This window comes from Pseudophryne corroboree, chromosome 7 (genome assembly GCF_028390025.1).
Source record: "Pseudophryne corroboree isolate aPseCor3 chromosome 7, aPseCor3.hap2, whole genome shotgun sequence".
Taxonomy (NCBI): domain Eukaryota; kingdom Metazoa; phylum Chordata; class Amphibia; order Anura; family Myobatrachidae; genus Pseudophryne; species Pseudophryne corroboree.
In genome coordinates, this window is record NC_086450.1 from 402,527,894 (window position 1) to 402,546,478 (window position 18,585).

At 48.8% G+C, this 18,585-nt stretch overlaps 1 protein-coding gene across 1 annotated transcript in view; it reads left to right on the forward strand.

The window, feature by feature from the left end:
• Positions 1–312: 312 nt before the first annotated feature.
• Positions 313–18,585, forward strand: part of JPT2 (Jupiter microtubule associated homolog 2) — a 117,580-nt gene continuing 99,307 nt past the window's right edge. Inside the window, exon 1 of the mRNA XM_063934636.1 lies at positions 313–512. Coding sequence (XP_063790706.1) covers positions 457–512 — 56 coding nt within the window. The 5' untranslated portion in view covers positions 313–456. The remainder of the gene's footprint in view (positions 513–18,585) is intronic.

Sequence of the window (18,585 nt, forward strand, 5' to 3'; positions counted from 1 at the left end):
CTTGCAAGAGCTGCAGAGCCGTTAAACAAGCCGGACAATTCTGTTTTCCGTGGGCTGCCCATCTTTACTTCCCTCTAATGTTTGGTTTTCCCGGTTCTTCTTGCCAGGGCTACAGTAGCCGGCTGGGTGCAAACCGGCTAAATGTGAGTTTTCCCGGCAGTCCCCGTGGTGGAGGCTTGCAGTTGCCGCAGCGTTAAAGCAGGATGAAAGCCCCGCCTCCGTATGGTCTTCTGTCCAATGATAATGCCGGAACCAGTGACTGACATTGAAAAGGGGATCGTCTCCGTAGACTTGGGCTTTGATTGGTTGGAAGGCTTACAGGCAGCTGGAATATCCAATCGCGCCGCAGCCCGCGCTGCCTGCGTGCGCTTTCCCTGGCTATGAGCACTGGCAGTCGGCAGGCGCTGTCTGAGTGTCTGTACCTATTAGTTCCTCCAGCTGCAGTCAGGCGCGGACATGACTTCCACACACACCTTCCTCGGCCTGGAGTCTGACAGCAAGCCTAGCTCCAGGTAAGGCGGCTACTGTGCCTGACAGTCCGCGGTGCTCCCTGTCAGCGCAGGGTGACTGCGTTATCGCGCCCCGTGGTGTCAGCTCTCCCCCAGAGGGAACACATCGCCTTTAATTGTCAGCTCTTAGGTCTCGGGCGGCTTCCCACCGTGGTTGCTATCCTCGTGTAGCTATGTCCGTTTGCGCTAGGTCCGCCCTCTGTGGAACCAGCAGTCCCAGCGTTCCCTGACCGCTCCTTGCCGGCACCTGTGGCTGTCTGGTGGTGGTGGGACTACAAGTCCTCGCATGCCCAGGCAGTGTGGCATGCTGATTCATCACTGACAGCCAGCCTTGCCCTATTGGCTGGGGAACTAAGAGTCCCAGCATGGGTTGCTGTAACCCGGATATTGGCTGCTGTAGGGCGATGAGAGGGTTAATGGTAGCAGAGCCTTCCTGGTGGCCATGTGCAGAGTAGCTGCTGCCGCCGCCAGGCTTTGTTCTGCACTAGGTGTGTGTGATGGGGGACAGCTCTCTGCAGCCCTGGCCAATGCTAACCACTGACAGTCTGACTGCAGCTGCATATTACTGCCCCTATGGTGCATCTGCAAATATGTCCTATCTGCTGGCAGAAACCTCTGGCTCCCACAGGCTGGAGTCCTTCTATGTTTAGCTTGTGGAAGGGCTGGATCTGATCAGTGTATGTGAGATATATCTATCTGGGTTGTATTAGACACACAATACATGTTGTGTAAATTGGTTCCATTTATGCTCTATACTGCAGGGCCACGCCTAGCTCATCTTCAGATGTGGTTTGCTATAAATGTGGCGCTTCTAGGTACCCTTATTAATGGACCCTTAATACAGAGTCTGCTATAAAACTCCCTTTACAATGCAAATCTTCCATTTCCTGTAGGAAATTGCCGCTATGAGGTTGCACGGTGACAGGGGCAGATTAGTGTTCTTTCTTATAGCTTCATAATGTGCTTTGTGTGCAGTTTGGGAAGGCCGGCATGGTAAGGGTGTGATTGATGTGTGCACTGGAGAGCCTGTCATCACACCACATCAAATGCATGTTCTGCAGAGTTAATAAAGCCTTGGCACTGTTCCATTTGTCTTTGTGTAAACTGGCTTGGCCCACTAAAATGTTTTTGAAACCTGTTGGAAGGAATAGGTAAGCCAAGTGATGTACCAACATGTCAGCAAGTCAAAGTGGAAACAATGTGTCTGGTTCCCTGTACATTTTTTGTTAATATTTAATTTCTGAAAAGCCAGACCTGTTTGCTGGAAAGCCTAGTGCATTTTGCATATGCTAACCATTACACCCACTACTGCGGATACACAAATCATTGCCATCAGTGTTTACACAATGTAATAGGCCTCCTGCCCTCATATATACTATTTCCGGGGTTAAACAGCTTGGAAGCTGCACTTAGTTAACCTGTTTGGTTTTTACATTGCTGTCTCTTAAAATAAAGTTGAAAGATTAGATCCAGTGCAGTAATCCATTCCTCCCTTTCATTTAAGGCGTTACACATATGGGTGTTATAGAAAAGCTTGTAACTGGTGTCCTTCAAGCGTAGTAAATGCCCTGTGATGCAGATTGCCTGACAATATAAGATGAATAGGTTAGCGCGCACACAGACATTGCGCTAAGTATGAGCCCCCTTCATGATTTACTTTTGAACAATTTCAGTGTTGCGTGCGGCATTATATGCACATGAGAAATGTTACGTTACAGCAACTCTAATACAGCACTTGGCAAGCATTTTTCAGAACGCCTTTGACCGTTGTGAATGCTGCATGGAAGCGTTGGGGCAAGTTCTTTAGCGCATTGTGGAGCACTGTGTAAGTGAGGAGGAACTACATTGTTCCCTCATCCATTTCATTTTGCATTGATTTTAAGATGCTCATCAGAAGAAATCTACCATAAACTGTCTCCTATAATGCAAAGTTGCTGAGGAATTTAGGTGATACATGCTGCCAGCTGTATATTTATATCACCAGTGGGTGGACCATTAAATGAGAACCATGGACTCCTGTAATATGGCCGTGAACTATCAAATCGTTGTACGTAGCCGTCATAGTGAGCGCAGTATTCAGCTATGTAGAGGAAGAGAGGACTTCCCCTTTTGATAACAGGAAACCCTGTTTCATCAAAATGGCAACATTCTCAAGGGTTTCCCTATGGGTAGGGAGGGATAGGGGAAGGTCTGGTATCTACAGCCTTGCCTGTTAGGACTGATCAATGTACAATACTCTGGTGCATTGTCACTTTCAACATTATCACTTTTCCAGGCTGACTGTACATCTACCATTGCTTGGTGGAAGAATCTCATTATATATCAGAGTCTAAAAGTGTACCTGTTATTCCAGATAATAGTTCACCCATGCCGTATATCATATACATATTTCTCTAACGTCCTAGTGGATGCTGGGGACTCCGTAAGGACCATGGGGATAGACGGGCTCTGCAGGAGACATGGGCACTTTAAGAAAGAATTTAGGTTCTGGTGTGCACTGGCTCCTCCCTCTATGCCCCATCTCCAGACCTCAGTTTGATACTGTGCCCAGACGAGCTGGGTGCTTTTCAGTGAGCTCTCCTGAGTTTGCTGAGAGAAAGTATTTTGTTAGGTTGTTTATTTTCAGGGAGCTCTGCTGGCAACAGAATCCCTGCATCGTGGGACTGAGGGGAGAGAAGCAGCCCTACTCTCTGAAGCTAGGTCCTGCTTCTTAGGCTACTGGACACCATTAGCTCCAGAGGGATCGGTACGCAGGATCTCACCCTCGCCGTCCGGTCCTGGAGCCGCGCCGCCGTCCCCCTCGCAGAGCCGGAAGACAGAAGCCGGGTGAGTATGAGGAGCAAAGAAGACTTCACAGGCGGCAGAAGACTCCGTGTTCTTCACTGAGGTAACGCACAGCACTGCAGCTGTGCGCCATTGCTCCACACACCTACACATACTCCGGTCACTGTAAGGGTGCGGGGGGGGGGGGGGGGTGCCCTGGGCAGCATTTGGGACCTCTTTTGGCAAAGTAAAGCATATATACAGCTGGGCACTGTATATATGTATGAGCCCCCGCCAAAAAAAATTGCATATTTAAGCGGGACAGACGCCCGCCGCCGAGGGGGCGGGGCTTCTTCCTCGGCACTCACCAGCGCCATTTTTTCTCCACAGCTCCGCTGAGAGGAAGCTCCCCAGGCTCTCCCCTGCAGATACACGGTAGAAGAGGGTAAAAAGAGAGGGGGGGCACATAATTAGGCGCAAAAAGCAATATAAACAGCAGCTACTGGGTTAACATTAAGTTACTGTGTTATTCCTGGGTTTATAGCACTGGGGTGTGTGCTGGCATACTCTCTCTCTGTCTCTCCAAAGGGCCTTGTGGGGGAACTGTCTTCAGAGAGGGCATTCTCTGTGTGTGTGGTGTCGGTACGCCTGATGAGGAAGGCTATGTGGAAGCAGAGCGGGAGCAAATGAATGTGGTGTCTGCGCCGACACCTGATTGGATGGATATGTGGAAGGTTTTAAATGATAATGTTAATTCCTTGCATAAAAAGTTAGAAAAAGCTGAAGCCTCGGGACAGTCGGGGTCCCAACCCATGCCTGATCCTATGTCGCAGAGGCCGTCAGGGTCTCAGAAGCGCCCACTATCCCAAACTGTTGACACAGATACAGACATGGATTCTGACTCCAGTGTCTGTTACGATGATGCAAAGTTACAGCCAAAATTGGCTAAATCCATCTGTTATATGATTATAGCAATTAAGGATGTGTTGCACATCACAGAGGAAACCCCAGTCCCTGACAAGAGGGTGCATATGTATGGGGAAAAGAAGCCGGAGGTAACCTTTTCCCCCCCTCACACGAGCTAAATGAGTTATGTGAAAAGGCTTTGGAATCTCCAGATAAAAAACTGCAGATTTCCAAAAGGATTCTTATGGCGTATCCTTTCCCGCCAACGGACAGGTTACGCTGGGAATCCTCCCCTAGGGTGGACAAAGCTTTAACACGCTTATCCAAGAAGGTAGCCCTGCCGTCACAGGATACGGCTACCCTCAAAGATGCTGCGGATCGCAAACAGGAGGTTACCCTGAAGTCCATTTATACACATTCAGGTACCTTACTGAGGCCGGCAATCGCGTCGGCCTGGGTGTGTAGTGCTGTAGCAGCATGGACGGATACCTTATCTGAGGAAATTGATACCTTAGACAAGGATACTGTATTGTTGACCCTGGGGCATATTAAAGGCTCTGTCCTATATATGAGAGATGCTCAGAGAGACATTAGTCTACTGGGTTCTAGAATAAATGCTATGTCTATTTCTGCCAGAAGGGTCCTGTGGACTCTGCAATGGACAGGTGATGCCGACTCAAAAAGGCATATGGAGGTTTTACCTTACAAGGGTGAGGAATTGTTTGGGGAGGGTCTCTCGGACCTGGTCTCCACAGTTACAGCTGGAAAGTCACATTTTTTTGCCTTTTTATTCCCTCACAGCCTAAGAGAGCACCGTATTATCAAATGCAGTCCTTACGATCACAAAGAAACAAGGAAGTCCGAGGTGCGTCTTTTCTTGCCAGAGGCAGGGGCAGAGGTAAGAAGCTGCACAACACAGCTAGTTCCCAGGAACAGAAGTCCTCCCCGGCCTCTACAAAATCCACCGCATGACGCTGGGGCTCCACAGGCGGAGCTAGGCCCGGTGGGGGCACGTTTTTGGAATTTCAGCCACAAGTGGGTTCACTCCCAGGTGGATCCCTGGGCGATAGAAATTGTGTCTCAGGGATACAAACTGGAATTCGAAGAGATGCCCCCTCACCGATACCTCAAATCGGCCCTACTAGCTTCCCCCCACGAGAGGGAAATAGTGTTAACTGCAATTCACAAATTGTATCTTCAACAGGTGGTGGTCAAGGTTCCCCTCCTTCAACAGGGAAGGGGTTATTATTCGACCATGTTTGTAGTCCCGAAACTGGACGGTTTGGTCAGACCAATATTGAATTTAAAATCCCTGAACATATACCTGAAAAGGTTCAAGTTCAAGATGGAATCGCTGAGAGCGGTCATCGCAAGCCTGGAAGGGGGGGATTTTATGGTGTCTCTGGACATAAAGGATGCATACCTTCATGTCCCCATTTATCCACCTCATCAGGCGTACCTCAGATTTGTGGTACAGGATTGTCATTACCAATTTCAGACGTTGCCGTTTGGTCTCTCAACGGCACCGAGAATATTTACCAAGGTAATGGCGGAAATGATGGTACTCCTGCGGAAGCAAGGGGTCACCATTATCCCGTACTTGGACGATCTTCTCATAAAAGCGAGATCAAGAGAGCAGTTGCTGAACAGCGTCGCACTTTCTCTGGAAGTGTTACGGCAACACGGCTGGATTCTGAATATTCCAAAGTCGCAGTTGGTTCCTACGACTCGTCTGCCTTTCCTGGGCATGATTCTAGACACAGACCAGAAAAGGGTTCATCTCCCGATAGAGAGAGCTCAGGAACTCATGACACTGGTCAGGAACCTATTACAGGTTGAGTATCCCTTATCCAAAATGCTTGGGACCAGAGGTATTTTGGATATCGGATTTTTCCGCATTTTGGAATAATTGCATACCATAATGAGATATCATGGCGATGGGACCTAAGCACAGAATGCATTTATGTTACATATACTCCTTATACACACAGCCTGAAGGTCATTTTAGCTAATATTTTTTATTACTTTGTGCATTAAACAAAGTGGGTGTACATTCACACAATTCATTTATGTTTCATATACACCTTATACACACAGCCTGAAGGTCATTTAATACAATATTTTTAATAACTTTGTGTATTAAACAAAGTTTGTGTACATTGAGCCATCAGAAAACAAAGGTTTCACTATCTCAGTCTCACTCAAAAAAGTCCGTATTTCGGAATATTCCGTATTTTGGAATATTTGGATATGGGATACTCAACCTGTAAAACCAAAACAGGTGTCAATACATCACTGCACTTGAGTCCTGGGAAAGATGGTGGCATCATACGAGGCCATTCCCTTCGGCAGGTTCCATGCGAGGACCTTTCAATGGGACTTACTGGACAAGTGGTCCGGATCACATCTTCGGATGCATCAGTTAATCACCCTATCCCCCAGGGCCAGGGTGTCACTCCTGTGGTGGCTGCAGAGCGCTCGCCTTCTCGAGGGCCGCAGATTCGGCATTCAGGACTGGGTCCTGGTGACCACGGACGCAAGCCTCCAAGGTTGGGGAGCAGTCACACAGGGAAGAAATTTCCAAGGTCTGTGGTCAATTCAAGAGACTTGCCTTCACATCCACATCCTGGAACTAAGGGCCATTTACAACGCCCTATGTCAAGCGGAGACCCTGCTTCGCGACCAACCGGTTCTGCTTCAGTCAGACAACATCACCGCAGTGGCTCATGTAAACCGACAAAACGGCACAAGGAGCAGGGTGGCGATGGCGGAAGCCACCATAATTCTTTGCTGGGCTGAGAATCACGTAAGCGCACTGTCAGCAGTGTTCATCCCGGGAGTGGGCAACTGGGAAGCAGACTTTCTCAGCAGACACGACCTCCACCCGGGAGAGTGGGGACTTCATCAGGAAGTCTTCGCACAGATTACAAGTCGGTGGGAACTGCCACAGGTGGACATGATGGCATCCCGCATCAACAAAAAGCTACAGAGGTATTGCGCCAGGTCAAGAGACCCTCAGGCGATAGCTGTGGACGCCCTGGTCACACTGTGGGTGTTCCAGTCGGTCTATGTATTTCCTCCTCTTCCTCTCGTACTCAAGGTGCTGAGGATAATAAGAAAAAGAGGAGTGAGAACAATCCTCATTGTTGCAGATTGGCCATGAAGGACTTGGTATCCAGATCTGCAAGAAATGCTCACAGAGGACCCGTGGCCTCTTCCTCTATGACAGGACTTGTTGCAGCAGGGGCCCTGTCTGTTCCAAGACTTACCGCGGCTGCGTTTGACGGCATGGCGGTTGAACGCCGGATCCTAGCAGAGAAAGGCATTCCGGATGAGGTCATTCCTACGCTGATAAAGGCTAGGAAGGACGTGACAGCTCAACATTATCACCGTATATGGCGAAAATATGTTGCTTGGTATGAGGCCAGGAATGCTCCTACGGAGGAATTCCAGCTGGGCCGTTTCCTTCACTTCCTACAGTCCGGAGTGAATTTGGGCCTAAAATTGGGTTCCATTAAGGTCCAGATTTCGGCCCTATCCATTTTCTTGCAAAAGGAGTTGGCTTCTCTACCTGAAGTTCAGACGTTTGTAAAGGGAGTGCTGCATATTCAGCCTCCTTTTGTGGCACCTTGAGATCTTAACGTGGTGTTAAGTTATCTGAAATCTCACTGGTTTGAACCACTTAAAACAGTGGAGTTGAAATATCTCACGTGGAAGGTGGTCATGCTATTAGGCTTCGGCTAGGCGTGTGTCAGAGTTGGCGGCTTTGTCACATAAAAGCCCCTATCTGGTTTTCCATGTGGCTAGAGCAGAATTGCGGACCCGTCCACAATTTCTGCCGAAAGTGGTTTCATCTTTTCATATAAACCAACCTATTGTGGTGCCTGTGGCTACTACTGACTTGGAGTATTCCGAGTTGCTGGATGGGGTCAGGGCTTTGAAGGTTTATGTAGCCAGAACGGCTAGGGTCGGGAAAACAGAGTCGTTGTTTATCCTGTATGCATCCAACAAGCTTGGTGCTCCTGCTTCAAAGCAAACTATTGCTCGCTGGATCTGTAACACGATTCAGCAGGCTCATTCTGCGGCTGGACTGCCGCTGCCTAAATCAGTTAAGGCCCATTCCACTAGGAAGGTGGGCTCTTCTTGGGCGGCTGCCCAAGGGGTCTCTGCATTACAACTTTGCCGAGCGGCTACTTGGTCAGGTTCAAACACTTTTGCAAAGTTCTACAAGTTTGATACCCTGGCTGAGGAGGACCTCTTGTTTGCTCAATCGGTGCTGCAGAGTCATCCACGCACTCCCGCCCGTTTGGGAGCTTTGGTATAATCCCCATGGTCCTTACGGAGTCCCCAGCATCCACTAGGACGTTAGAGAAAATAAGATTTTACTTACCTGTAAATCTATTTCTCGTAGTCCGTAGTGGATGCTGGGCGCCCGTCCCAAGTGCGGACTTCTTCTGCAATGCTTGTATATAGTTATTGCTTCAATAAGGGTTATGTTATGGTTGCATTAGGGTTTGACCTGATGCTCTGTCGTTTGTCATGATGTTAACTGGTTGTTTTCACATGTTATACGGTGTGGCTGGTATGAATCTTGCTCTGGATTACCAAAATCCTTTCCTTGTACTGTCAGCTCTGCTGGGCACAGTTTCTCTAACTGAGGTCTGGAGGAGGGGCATAGAGGGAGGAGCCAGTGCACACCAGAACCTAAATTCTTTCTTAAAGTGCCCATGTCTCCTGCGATTATATTTATTTATAAATAGTTTGGGCTTCTTAGGCTACTGGACACCATATATATATTAAAAAATTTAATTCCCCCCCCCCCCCCCCCCCCAAAGAAATGGTGTCCCTCCAGGTCTTTAAAGTGTAAAATCCTCAATAGGTGACGCCATTTCTTTGACTACTTATCTCCACTTATATTGGAGGGCACCCAGACAACTGTACTGCATTGGGACCAAGAGTGCCGGGTACCACTGTCTAGATATATAGATAAATATATATAGATATATTTCTATTCTGGTCTAGGTTCTTGTTTTGCATTAATAGCTGTACATCACAGCTTAGTTTTTTTTTTTTTTTTTTTTTTTGTTCAGGCTGTACTGTTAATGTTATATTTAGTTATTAAGACCGTATGATAGGTCCTCTTTAGGTTAGTAATAAATACGAGATAAATTGGTTTACAACACATTTTGATCTTTGCATACTCCTGAGTGCACCGTAGTCCCTGCCTCATTTGTTTCTGCACACCTTAGTCCTCTGCTGCGGGTCTGTACAGAAGATTAGTCTGCTCACTTTACAAAAACTTAGTGGAAGCATGAGGGCCTCTTATTCTGTTTGTATCTTTAGCAGTGTGTATATCACATGTTCTCTATGAAACATGCAGTACCAGTGATGACGTAACCATCGACCAGTATGTTGCAACAAAACAGGCTGGTTGTGCCATCAGTGCTAATGCGTCATTGAAGAATGCAGTGAATTTATTATTATTATTATTATTATTATTATTATTATTATTATTATTATTATTATTTGAAAAACACTAATGGGGGAGAATGTATTGGGGTGTGATAATCAGGAATTGAGAGGCTTTTTGAGACTCCAGGTTTTCTGTTCGTTTGTTAAAGTGGCAATAATTTACATGACAAAATCAACCTGGTTTTGCCATGTACATGTTTTCCACTTTAATTAAAAAAAAAAAAAAACACAAAGGAGACCTGTCAATCTCTCGCTTCCTGATTCTCCCACCCTATTACATTTCTGGGTTCAGTATGATAATATGCTGGCGGTCGGACTACCAAAGCTGGCGTTCCAATAGTTGAAATCCTTACAAAGGGGAGGTAAAACGATCTCCCTCTGACCTGCCTGTAATCCCCCCTCCCCGCAACCTAACCCTGACCTCCCCACCCCCCAGGCATGATATCCCTAGTTCTTTGTGATTCCATAGGGTGACTTAAATTCAGCACCTAAAGTGATTGCCCCCACGGTGTCTAATCACTCTCCTGTGTTTGGGTGCCACGTTCACATGGTTTAAGCTCTAGGTTTAATATTAGAACTATTTTAGGAAAGAATGCTAAAAAGTGAACGTTTTCTGTTTACATTGGCGTTGTTTTGCAGCAGTGTCTGGCTGCGCATAGCCCCAATTTTCTCTGACGTCCTAAGTGGATGCTGGGACTCCGTAAGGACCATGGGGAATAGCGGCTCCGCAGGAGACTGGGCACAACTAAAGAAAGCTTTAGGACTACCTGGTGTGCACTGGCTCCTCCCACTATGACCCTCCTCCAGACCTCAGTTAGAATCTTGTGCCCGGCTGAGCTGGATGCACACTAGGGGCTCTCCTGAGCTCCTAGAAAGAAAGTATATTTTAGGTTTTTTTATTTTACAGTGAGATCTGCTGGCAACAGACTCACTGCAGCGAGGGACTAAGGGGAGAAGAAGCGAACCTACCTGACTGGAGATAGTTTGGGCTTCTTAGGCTACTGGACACCATTAGCTCCAGATGGATCGAACACAGGACCCGACCTCGATCGTTCGGTCCCGGAGCCGCCGCGCCGCCGTCCCCCTTACAGAGCCAGAAGCAAGAAGTGGTCCGGAAAATCGGCGGCAGAAGACCTCGGTCTTCAACAAGGTAGCGCACAGCACTGCAGTTGTGCGCCATTGCTCCTCATGCACACCTCACACTCCGGTCACTGATGGGTGCAGGGCGCCCTGAGCAGCAATATAAACACCTTGGCTGGCAAATCATCACAATATATAGTCCCAGGGCTATATATGTGACAAATTACCCCTGCCAGAATTCCTGAAAAAAGCGGGAGAAAAGTCTGCCGAAAAAGGGGCGGGGCTAACTCCCTCAGCACACTAGCGCCATTTTTTCTTCACAGTGCAGCTGGAAGACAGCTCCCCAGGCTCTCCCCTGTAGTTTTCAGGCTCAAAGGGTTAAAAAGAGAGGGGGGCACTAAATTTAGGCGCAATATGTGTATACAAGCAGCTATTGGGGGAAAAAATTACTCAGTTATAGTGTTAATCCCTGCATTATATAGCGCTCTGGTGTGTGCTGGCATACTCTCTCTCTCTCTGTCTCCCCAAAGGACTTTGTGGGGTCCTGTCCTCAGTCAGAGCATTCCCTGTGTGTGTGCGGTGTCGGTACGGCTGTGTCGACATGTTGGATGAGGAAGGTTACGTGGAGGCGGAGCAGAGGCCGATAAATGGGATGTCGCCCCCTGTGGGGCCGACATCGGAGTGGGACAGCCGGCTTCTCAGCCCGCGCCTACCCAGGCGTCTCAAAGGCCATCAGGGGCTCAAAAAACGCCCATTACCTCAGATGGCAGACACAGATGTCGACACGGAGTTTGACTCCAGTGTTGACGAGATTGAGACATATACACAATCCACTAGGAACATCCGTTGCATGATCTCGGCAATGAAAAATGTGTTACACATTTCTGACATGAACCCAAGTACCACATAAAAGGGGTTTTATGTTTGGGGAGAAAAAGCAGCCAGTGTTTTGTTCCCCCATCAGATGAGTGAATGAAGTGTGTAAAGAAGCGTGGGTTCCCCCGATAAGAAACTGGTAATTTCTAAAAAGTTACTGATGGCGTACCCTTTCCCGCCAGAGGATAGGTCACGTTGGGAGATATCCCCTAGGGTGGATAAGGCACTCACACGTTTGTCAAAAAAGGTGGCACTGCCGTCTTAGGATACGGCCACTTTGAAGGAGCCTGCTGATAAAAAGCAGGAGGCTATCCTGAAGTCTGTATATACACACTCGGGTACTATACTGAGACCTGCAATTGCCTCAGCATGAATAGTGCTGCTGCAGCGTAATCTGATACCCTGTCAATATTAATACCCTAGACAGAGATAATATTTGCTAACATAGAGCATATTAAAGAAGTCGTCTTATATATGAGGGATGCACAGAGGGATATTTGCCGGCTGGCATCCAGAATTAAGGCAATGTCCATACTGCCAGGAGGGTATTAGAGACCCGGCAGTGGACAGGTGATGCTGACTTTAAAAGGCACATGGAGATTCTGCCTTATAAGGGTGAGGGATTGTTTGGGGATGGTCTCTGGGACCTCGTATCCACAGCAACAGCTGGGAAGAAATTTTTTTTACCTCAGGTTTCCTCACAGCCTAAGAAAGCACCGTATTTTCAGGTACAGTCCTTTCGGCTTCAGAAAAGCAAGCGGGTCAAAGGCGCTTCCTTTCTGCACAGAGACGAGGGAAGAAGGAAAAAGCTGCACCAGACAGCCAGTTCCCAGGATCAAAAATCTTCCCCCGCTTCCTCCGAGTCCACCGCATGACGCTGGGGCTCCACAGGTGGAGACAGGTGCGGTGGGGGCGCGTCTCGGGAACTTCAGGGACCAGTGGGCTTGCCCACAGGTGGATCCCTAGGTTCTGCAAGTAGTATCACAGGGATACAAGCTGGAGTTCGAGGCGACTCCCCCTCGCCGTTACCTCACATCAGCCTTGCCTGCTGCCCTCGGAGAAAGGGAGGTAGTACTGGCGGCAATTCACAAGCTGTACTTCCAGCAGGTGAAATCAAGGTACCCCTCCTTCAACAAGGCCGGGGTTACTATTCCAAAATGTTTGTGGTACCGAAACCAGACGGTTCGGTGAGACCCATTCTAAAATTGAACTCCTTGAACACTTATATACGAGGGTTCAAGTTCAAAATGGAATCGCTCAGGGCGATTATTGCAAGCCTGGAGAATTTCATGGTATCACTGGACATCAAGGATGCTTACCTGCATGTCCCTATTTACCCTCCTCACCAGGAGTACCTCAAAATTGTGGTACAGGTTTGTCATTACCAATTCCAGACGTTGCCGTTGGTCTGTCCCCGGCACCGAGGGTATTTACCAAGGTAATGGCCGAAATAATTATCCCGTACTTGGACGATCTCCTTATAAAGGCGAGGTCCAGGGAGCAGTTGTTCGTCGGAGTAGCACTATCTCGGGAAGTGCTACAACAGCACGGCTGGATTCTGAATATTCCAAAGTCGCAGCTGGTTCCTACGACGCGTCTACTGTTCCTGGGTATGGTTCTGGACACAGAACAAGAAAAAAGGGTTTCTCCCGGAGGAGAAGTCCAAGGAGTTGTCGTCTCTAGACAGAGACCTCCTAATACAAATACAGGTGTCGGTGCATCAATCCACGCGAGCCCTGGGAAAGATGGTAGCTTCTTACGAAGAAATTCCATTCGGCAGGTTCCATGCAAGGATCTTCCAGTGGGATCTGTTGGACAAGTGGTCCGGGTCGCATCTTCAGATGCATCGGCGGATAACCCTGTCTCCAAGGGCCAGGGTGTCGCTGTTGTGGTGGCTGCAGAGTGCTCATCTTCTAGAGGGCCGCAGATTCGGCATACAGGACTGGGTCCCGGTGACCACGGATGCCAGCCTTCGAGGCTGGGGGGCAGTCGCACAGGGAAGAAACTTCCAAGGACTATGGACAAGTCGGGAGACTTCACTACACATAAATATTCTGGACCTAAGGGCCATTTACAATGCCCTAAGTCAGGCTAGACCCCTGCTTCAACACCGGCCGGTGCTGATCCAGTCAGACAACATCACGGCGGTCGCTCATGTAAACCGACAGGGCGGCACAAGAAGCAGGATGGCGATGGCAGAAGCCACAAGGATTCTCCGATGGGCGGAAAATCATGTGTTAGCACTGTCAGCAGTGTTCATTCCCGGAGTGGACAACTGGGAAGCAGACTTTCTCAGCAGACACGACCTCCACCCGGGAGAGTGGGGACTTCATCCAGAAGTCTTCCAAATGATTGTACACCGTTGGGAAAGGCCACAGGTGGACATGATGGCGTCCCGCCTCAACAAAAAGCTAAAAAGATATTGCGCCAGATCAAGGGACCCTCAGGCGATAGCTGTGGACGCTCTGGTAACACCGGTGGGTGTTCCAGTCGGTGTATGTGTATGTGTTCCCTTCTCTGCCTCTCATACCCAGGGTAATGAGAATAATAAGAAGGAGAGGAGTAAGAACTATACTCATTGTTCCGGATTGGCCAAGAAGAGCTTGGTACCCAGAACTACAAGAGATGATCTCAGAGGACCCATGGCCTCTGCCGCTCAGACAGGACCTGCTGCAGCAGGGGCCCTGTCTGTTCCAAGACGTACCGCGGCTGCGTTTGACGGCATGGCGGTTGAATGCCGGATCCTGAAGGAAAAGGGCATTCCGGAGGAAGTTATCCCTACGCTAATTAAAGCTAGGAAAGAAGTGAGCGCAAACCATTATCACCGCATATGGCGGAAATATGTTGCGTGCTGTGAGGCCAGGAAGGCCCCAACGGAGGAATATCAGCTAGGTCGATTTCTGCACTTCCTACAGTCAGGGGTGACTATGGGCCTAAAATTGGGTTCCATTAAGGTCCAGATTTCGGCTCTATCGATTTTCTTCCAAAATAGAACTGGCTTCACTGCCTGAAGTTCAGACTTCTGTTAAGGGAGTGCTGCATAGTCAGCCCCCGTTTGTGCCTCCAGTGGCACCGTGGGATCTCAACGTGGTGTTGGATTTCCTGAAGTCGCATTGGGTTGAGCCACTTAAATCCGTGGAGCTAAAATACCTCACGTGGAAAGTGGTCATGCTGTTGGCCTTGGCGTCGGCCAGTCGTGTATCAGAATTGGCGGTTTTATCATGCAAAAGCCCTTATCTGATTTTTTTTTTTTTTATATGGATAGGGCAGAATTGAGGACTCGTTCCCATTTCCTTCCTAAGGTGGTATCAGTGTTTCATGTGAACCAACCTATTGTGGTGCCTGCGGCTACTTGGGACTTGGAAGATTCCAAGTTACTGGACGTAGTCAGGGCCCTGAAAAATGTTTCCAGGCGGCTGGAGTCAGGAAAACTGACTCGCTATTTATCCTATATGCACCCAACAAGCTGGGTGCTCCTGCTTCTAAGCAGACTATTGCTCGCTGGATCTGTAGCACGATTCAACTTGCACATTCTGCGGCTGGACTGCCGCACCCTAAATCTGTAAAAGCCCATTCCACGAGGAAAGGGGCTCTTCTTGGGCGGCTGCCCGAGGGGTCTCTGCTTTACAATTTTGCCGAGCTGTTACTTGGTCGGGTTCAAACACTTTTGCAAGAGTCTACAAGTTTGATACCCTGGCTGAGGAGGACCTAGAGTTTGCTCATTCGGTGCTGCAGAGTCATCCGCGCACTCCCGCCCGTTTGGGAGCTTTGGTATAATCCCCATGGTCCTTACGGAGTCCCAGCATCCACTTAGGACGTCAGAGAAAATAAGATTTTACTCACCGGTAAATCTATTTCTCGTAGTCCGTAGTGGATGCTGGGCACCCATCCCAAGTGCGGATTGTCTGCAATACTTGTATATAGTTTTTGCCTAACTAAAGGGTTATTGTTGAGCCATCTGTTGAGAGGCCCAGTTATATTTCATACTGTTAACTGGGTATAGTATCACGAGTTATACGGTGTGGCTGGTATGAGTCTTACCTGGGATTCTAAATCCTTCCTTATTGTGTCAGCTCTTCCGGGCACAGTATCCTAACTGAGGTCTGGAGGAGGGACATAGGGGGAGGAGCCAGTGCACACCAGGTAGTCCTAAAGCTTTCTTTAGTTGTGCCCAGTCTCCTGCGGAGCTGCTATTCCCCATGGTCCTTACGGAGTCCCAGCATCCACTACGGACTACGAGAAATAGATTTACCGGTGAGTAAAATCTTATTTCTCTATCGTCCTAGTGGATGCTGGGGTTCCTGAAAGGACCATGGGGAATAGCGGCTCCGCAGGAGACAGGGCACAAAAAGTAAAGCTTTTTCCGATCAGGTGGTGTGCACTGGCTCCTCCCCCTATGACCCTCCTCCAGACTCCAGTTAGATTTTTGTGCCCGGCCGAGAAGGGTGCAATCTAGGTGGCTCTCCTAAAGAGCTGCTTAGAAAAAGTTTAGCTAGGTTTTTTATTTTACAGTGATGCCTGCTGGCAACAGGATCACTGCAGCGAGGGACTGAGGGGAGAAGGAGTCAACTCACCTGCGTGCAGGATGGATTGGCTTCTTGGCTACTGGACATCAAGCTCCAGAGGGACGATCACAGGTACAGCCTGGATGGTCACCGGAGCCACGCCGCCGGCCCCCTTGCAGATGCTGAAATCAGAAGAGGTCCAGAATCGGCGGCTGAAGACTCCTGCAGTCTTCATAAGGTAGCGCACAGCACTGCAGCTGTGCGCCATTTTCCTCTCAGCACACTTCACACGGCAGTCACTGAGGGTGCAGGGCGCTGGGAGGGGGGCGCCCTGGGAGGCAAATGATTACCTATAATGGCTAAAAATACCTCACATATAGCCCTAGAGGCTATATGGAGATATTTAACCCCTGCCTAATGTTTCTAAATAGCGGGAGACGAGCCCGCCAGAAAAGGGGCGGGGCCTATCTCCTCAGCACACGGCGCCATTTCCTCTCACAGCTCCGCTGGTCAGGACGGCTCCCAAGTCTCTCCCCTGCACTGCACTACAGAAACAGGGTAAAACAGAGAGGGGGGGGCACATTTATGGCGATATTTTGATATAACAAAGCAGCTATAAGGGAGCACTTATTATAAGGCTATCCCTGATATATATATATAGCGCTTTTGGTGTGTGCTGGCAAACTCTCCCTCTGTCTCCCCAAAGGGCTAGTGGGTCCTGTCTTCGTTAGGAGCATTCCCTGTGTGTCTGCTGTGTGTCGGTACGTGTGTGTCGACATGTATGAGGACGATATTGGTGTGGAGGCGGAGCAATTGCCAAATATGAGGATGTCACCCCCTAGGGAGTCGACACCAGAATGGATGCCTTTATTTATGGAACTACGGGATAGTGTCAACACGCTAAAGCAGTCGTTTGACGACATGAGGCGGCCGGACAATCAATTAGTGCCTGTCCAGGCGACTCAAACACCGTCAGGGGCTGTGAAACGCCCTTTGCCTCAGTCGGTCGACACAGACCCAGACACAGGCGATGACTCCAGTGGTGACGGTGACGAATCAACCGTATTTTCCAGTAGGGCCACACGTTATATGATTTTGGCAATGAAGGAGGCGTTACATTTAGCTGATACTACAGGTACCACTAAACAGGGTATTATGTGGGGTATGAAAAAACTACCTATAGTTTTTCCTGAATCAGAAGAATTAAATGACGTGTGTAATGAAGCGTGGGTTGCCCCTGATAAAAAGCTGATAATTTCAAAGAAATTATTGGCATTATACCCTTTCCCGCCAGAGGTTAGGGAGCGCTGGGAAACACCTCCTAGGGTGGACAAGGCGCTAACACGCTTATCTAAACAAGTGGCGTTACCCTCTCCTGAGACGGCCGCACTTAAAGATCCATCAGATAGGAGGATGGAAAATATCCAAAAAAGTATATACACACATGCAGGTGTTATACTACGACCAGCTGTAGCGACTGCCTGGATGGGCAGTGCTGGGGTAGTTTGGTCAGGGTCCCTGATTGAAAATATTGATACCCTGGACAGGGACAATATTTTACTGTCGTTAGAACAAATAAAGGATGCATTTCTTTATATGCGTGATGCACAGAGGGATATCTGCACACTGGCATCACGGGTAAGTGCTATGTCCATTTCGGCCAGAAGAGCTTTATGGACGCGACAGTGGACAGGCGATGCGGATTCAAAACGGCATATGGAAGTTTTGCCGTATAAAGGGGAGGAGTTATTTGGAGTCGGTCTATCAGATTTGGTGGCCACGGCTACAGCCGGGAAATCCACTTTTCTACCTCAAGTCACTCCCCAACAGAAAAAGGCACCGACTTTTCAACCGCAGCCCTTTCGTTCCTTTAAAAATAAGAGAGCAAAGGGCTATTCATATCTGCCACGAGGCAAAGGTCGAGGGAAGAGACAGCAACACGCAGCTCCTTCCCAGGAACAGAAGCCCTCCCCGGCTTCTACAAAAGCCTCAGCATGACGCTGGGGCTTCTCAAGCGGACTCGGGGACGGTGGGTGGTCGTCTCAAAAATTACAGCGCGCAGTGGGCTCACTCGCAGGTAGATCCCTGGATCCTGCAGATAATATCTCAAGGGTACAGGTTGGAATTAGAGACAGATCCACCTCGCCGTTTCCTGAAGTCTGCGTTACCAACGTCCCCCTCCGAAAGGGAGACGGTTTTGGAAGCCATTCACAAGCTGTACTCTCAGCAGGTGATAGTCAAGGTACCTCTTCTACAACAAGGGAAGGGGTATTATTCCACTCTTTTTGTGGTACCGAAGCCGGATGGCTCGGTAAGGCCTATTCTAAATCTGAAGTCCTTGAACCTGTACATAAAGAAGTTCAAGTTCAAAATGGAGTCACTCAGAGCAGTGATAGCGAACCTGGAAGAGGGGGACTTTATGGTATCCTTGGACATCAAGGATGCGTATCTCCACGTTCCAATTTACCCCTCAC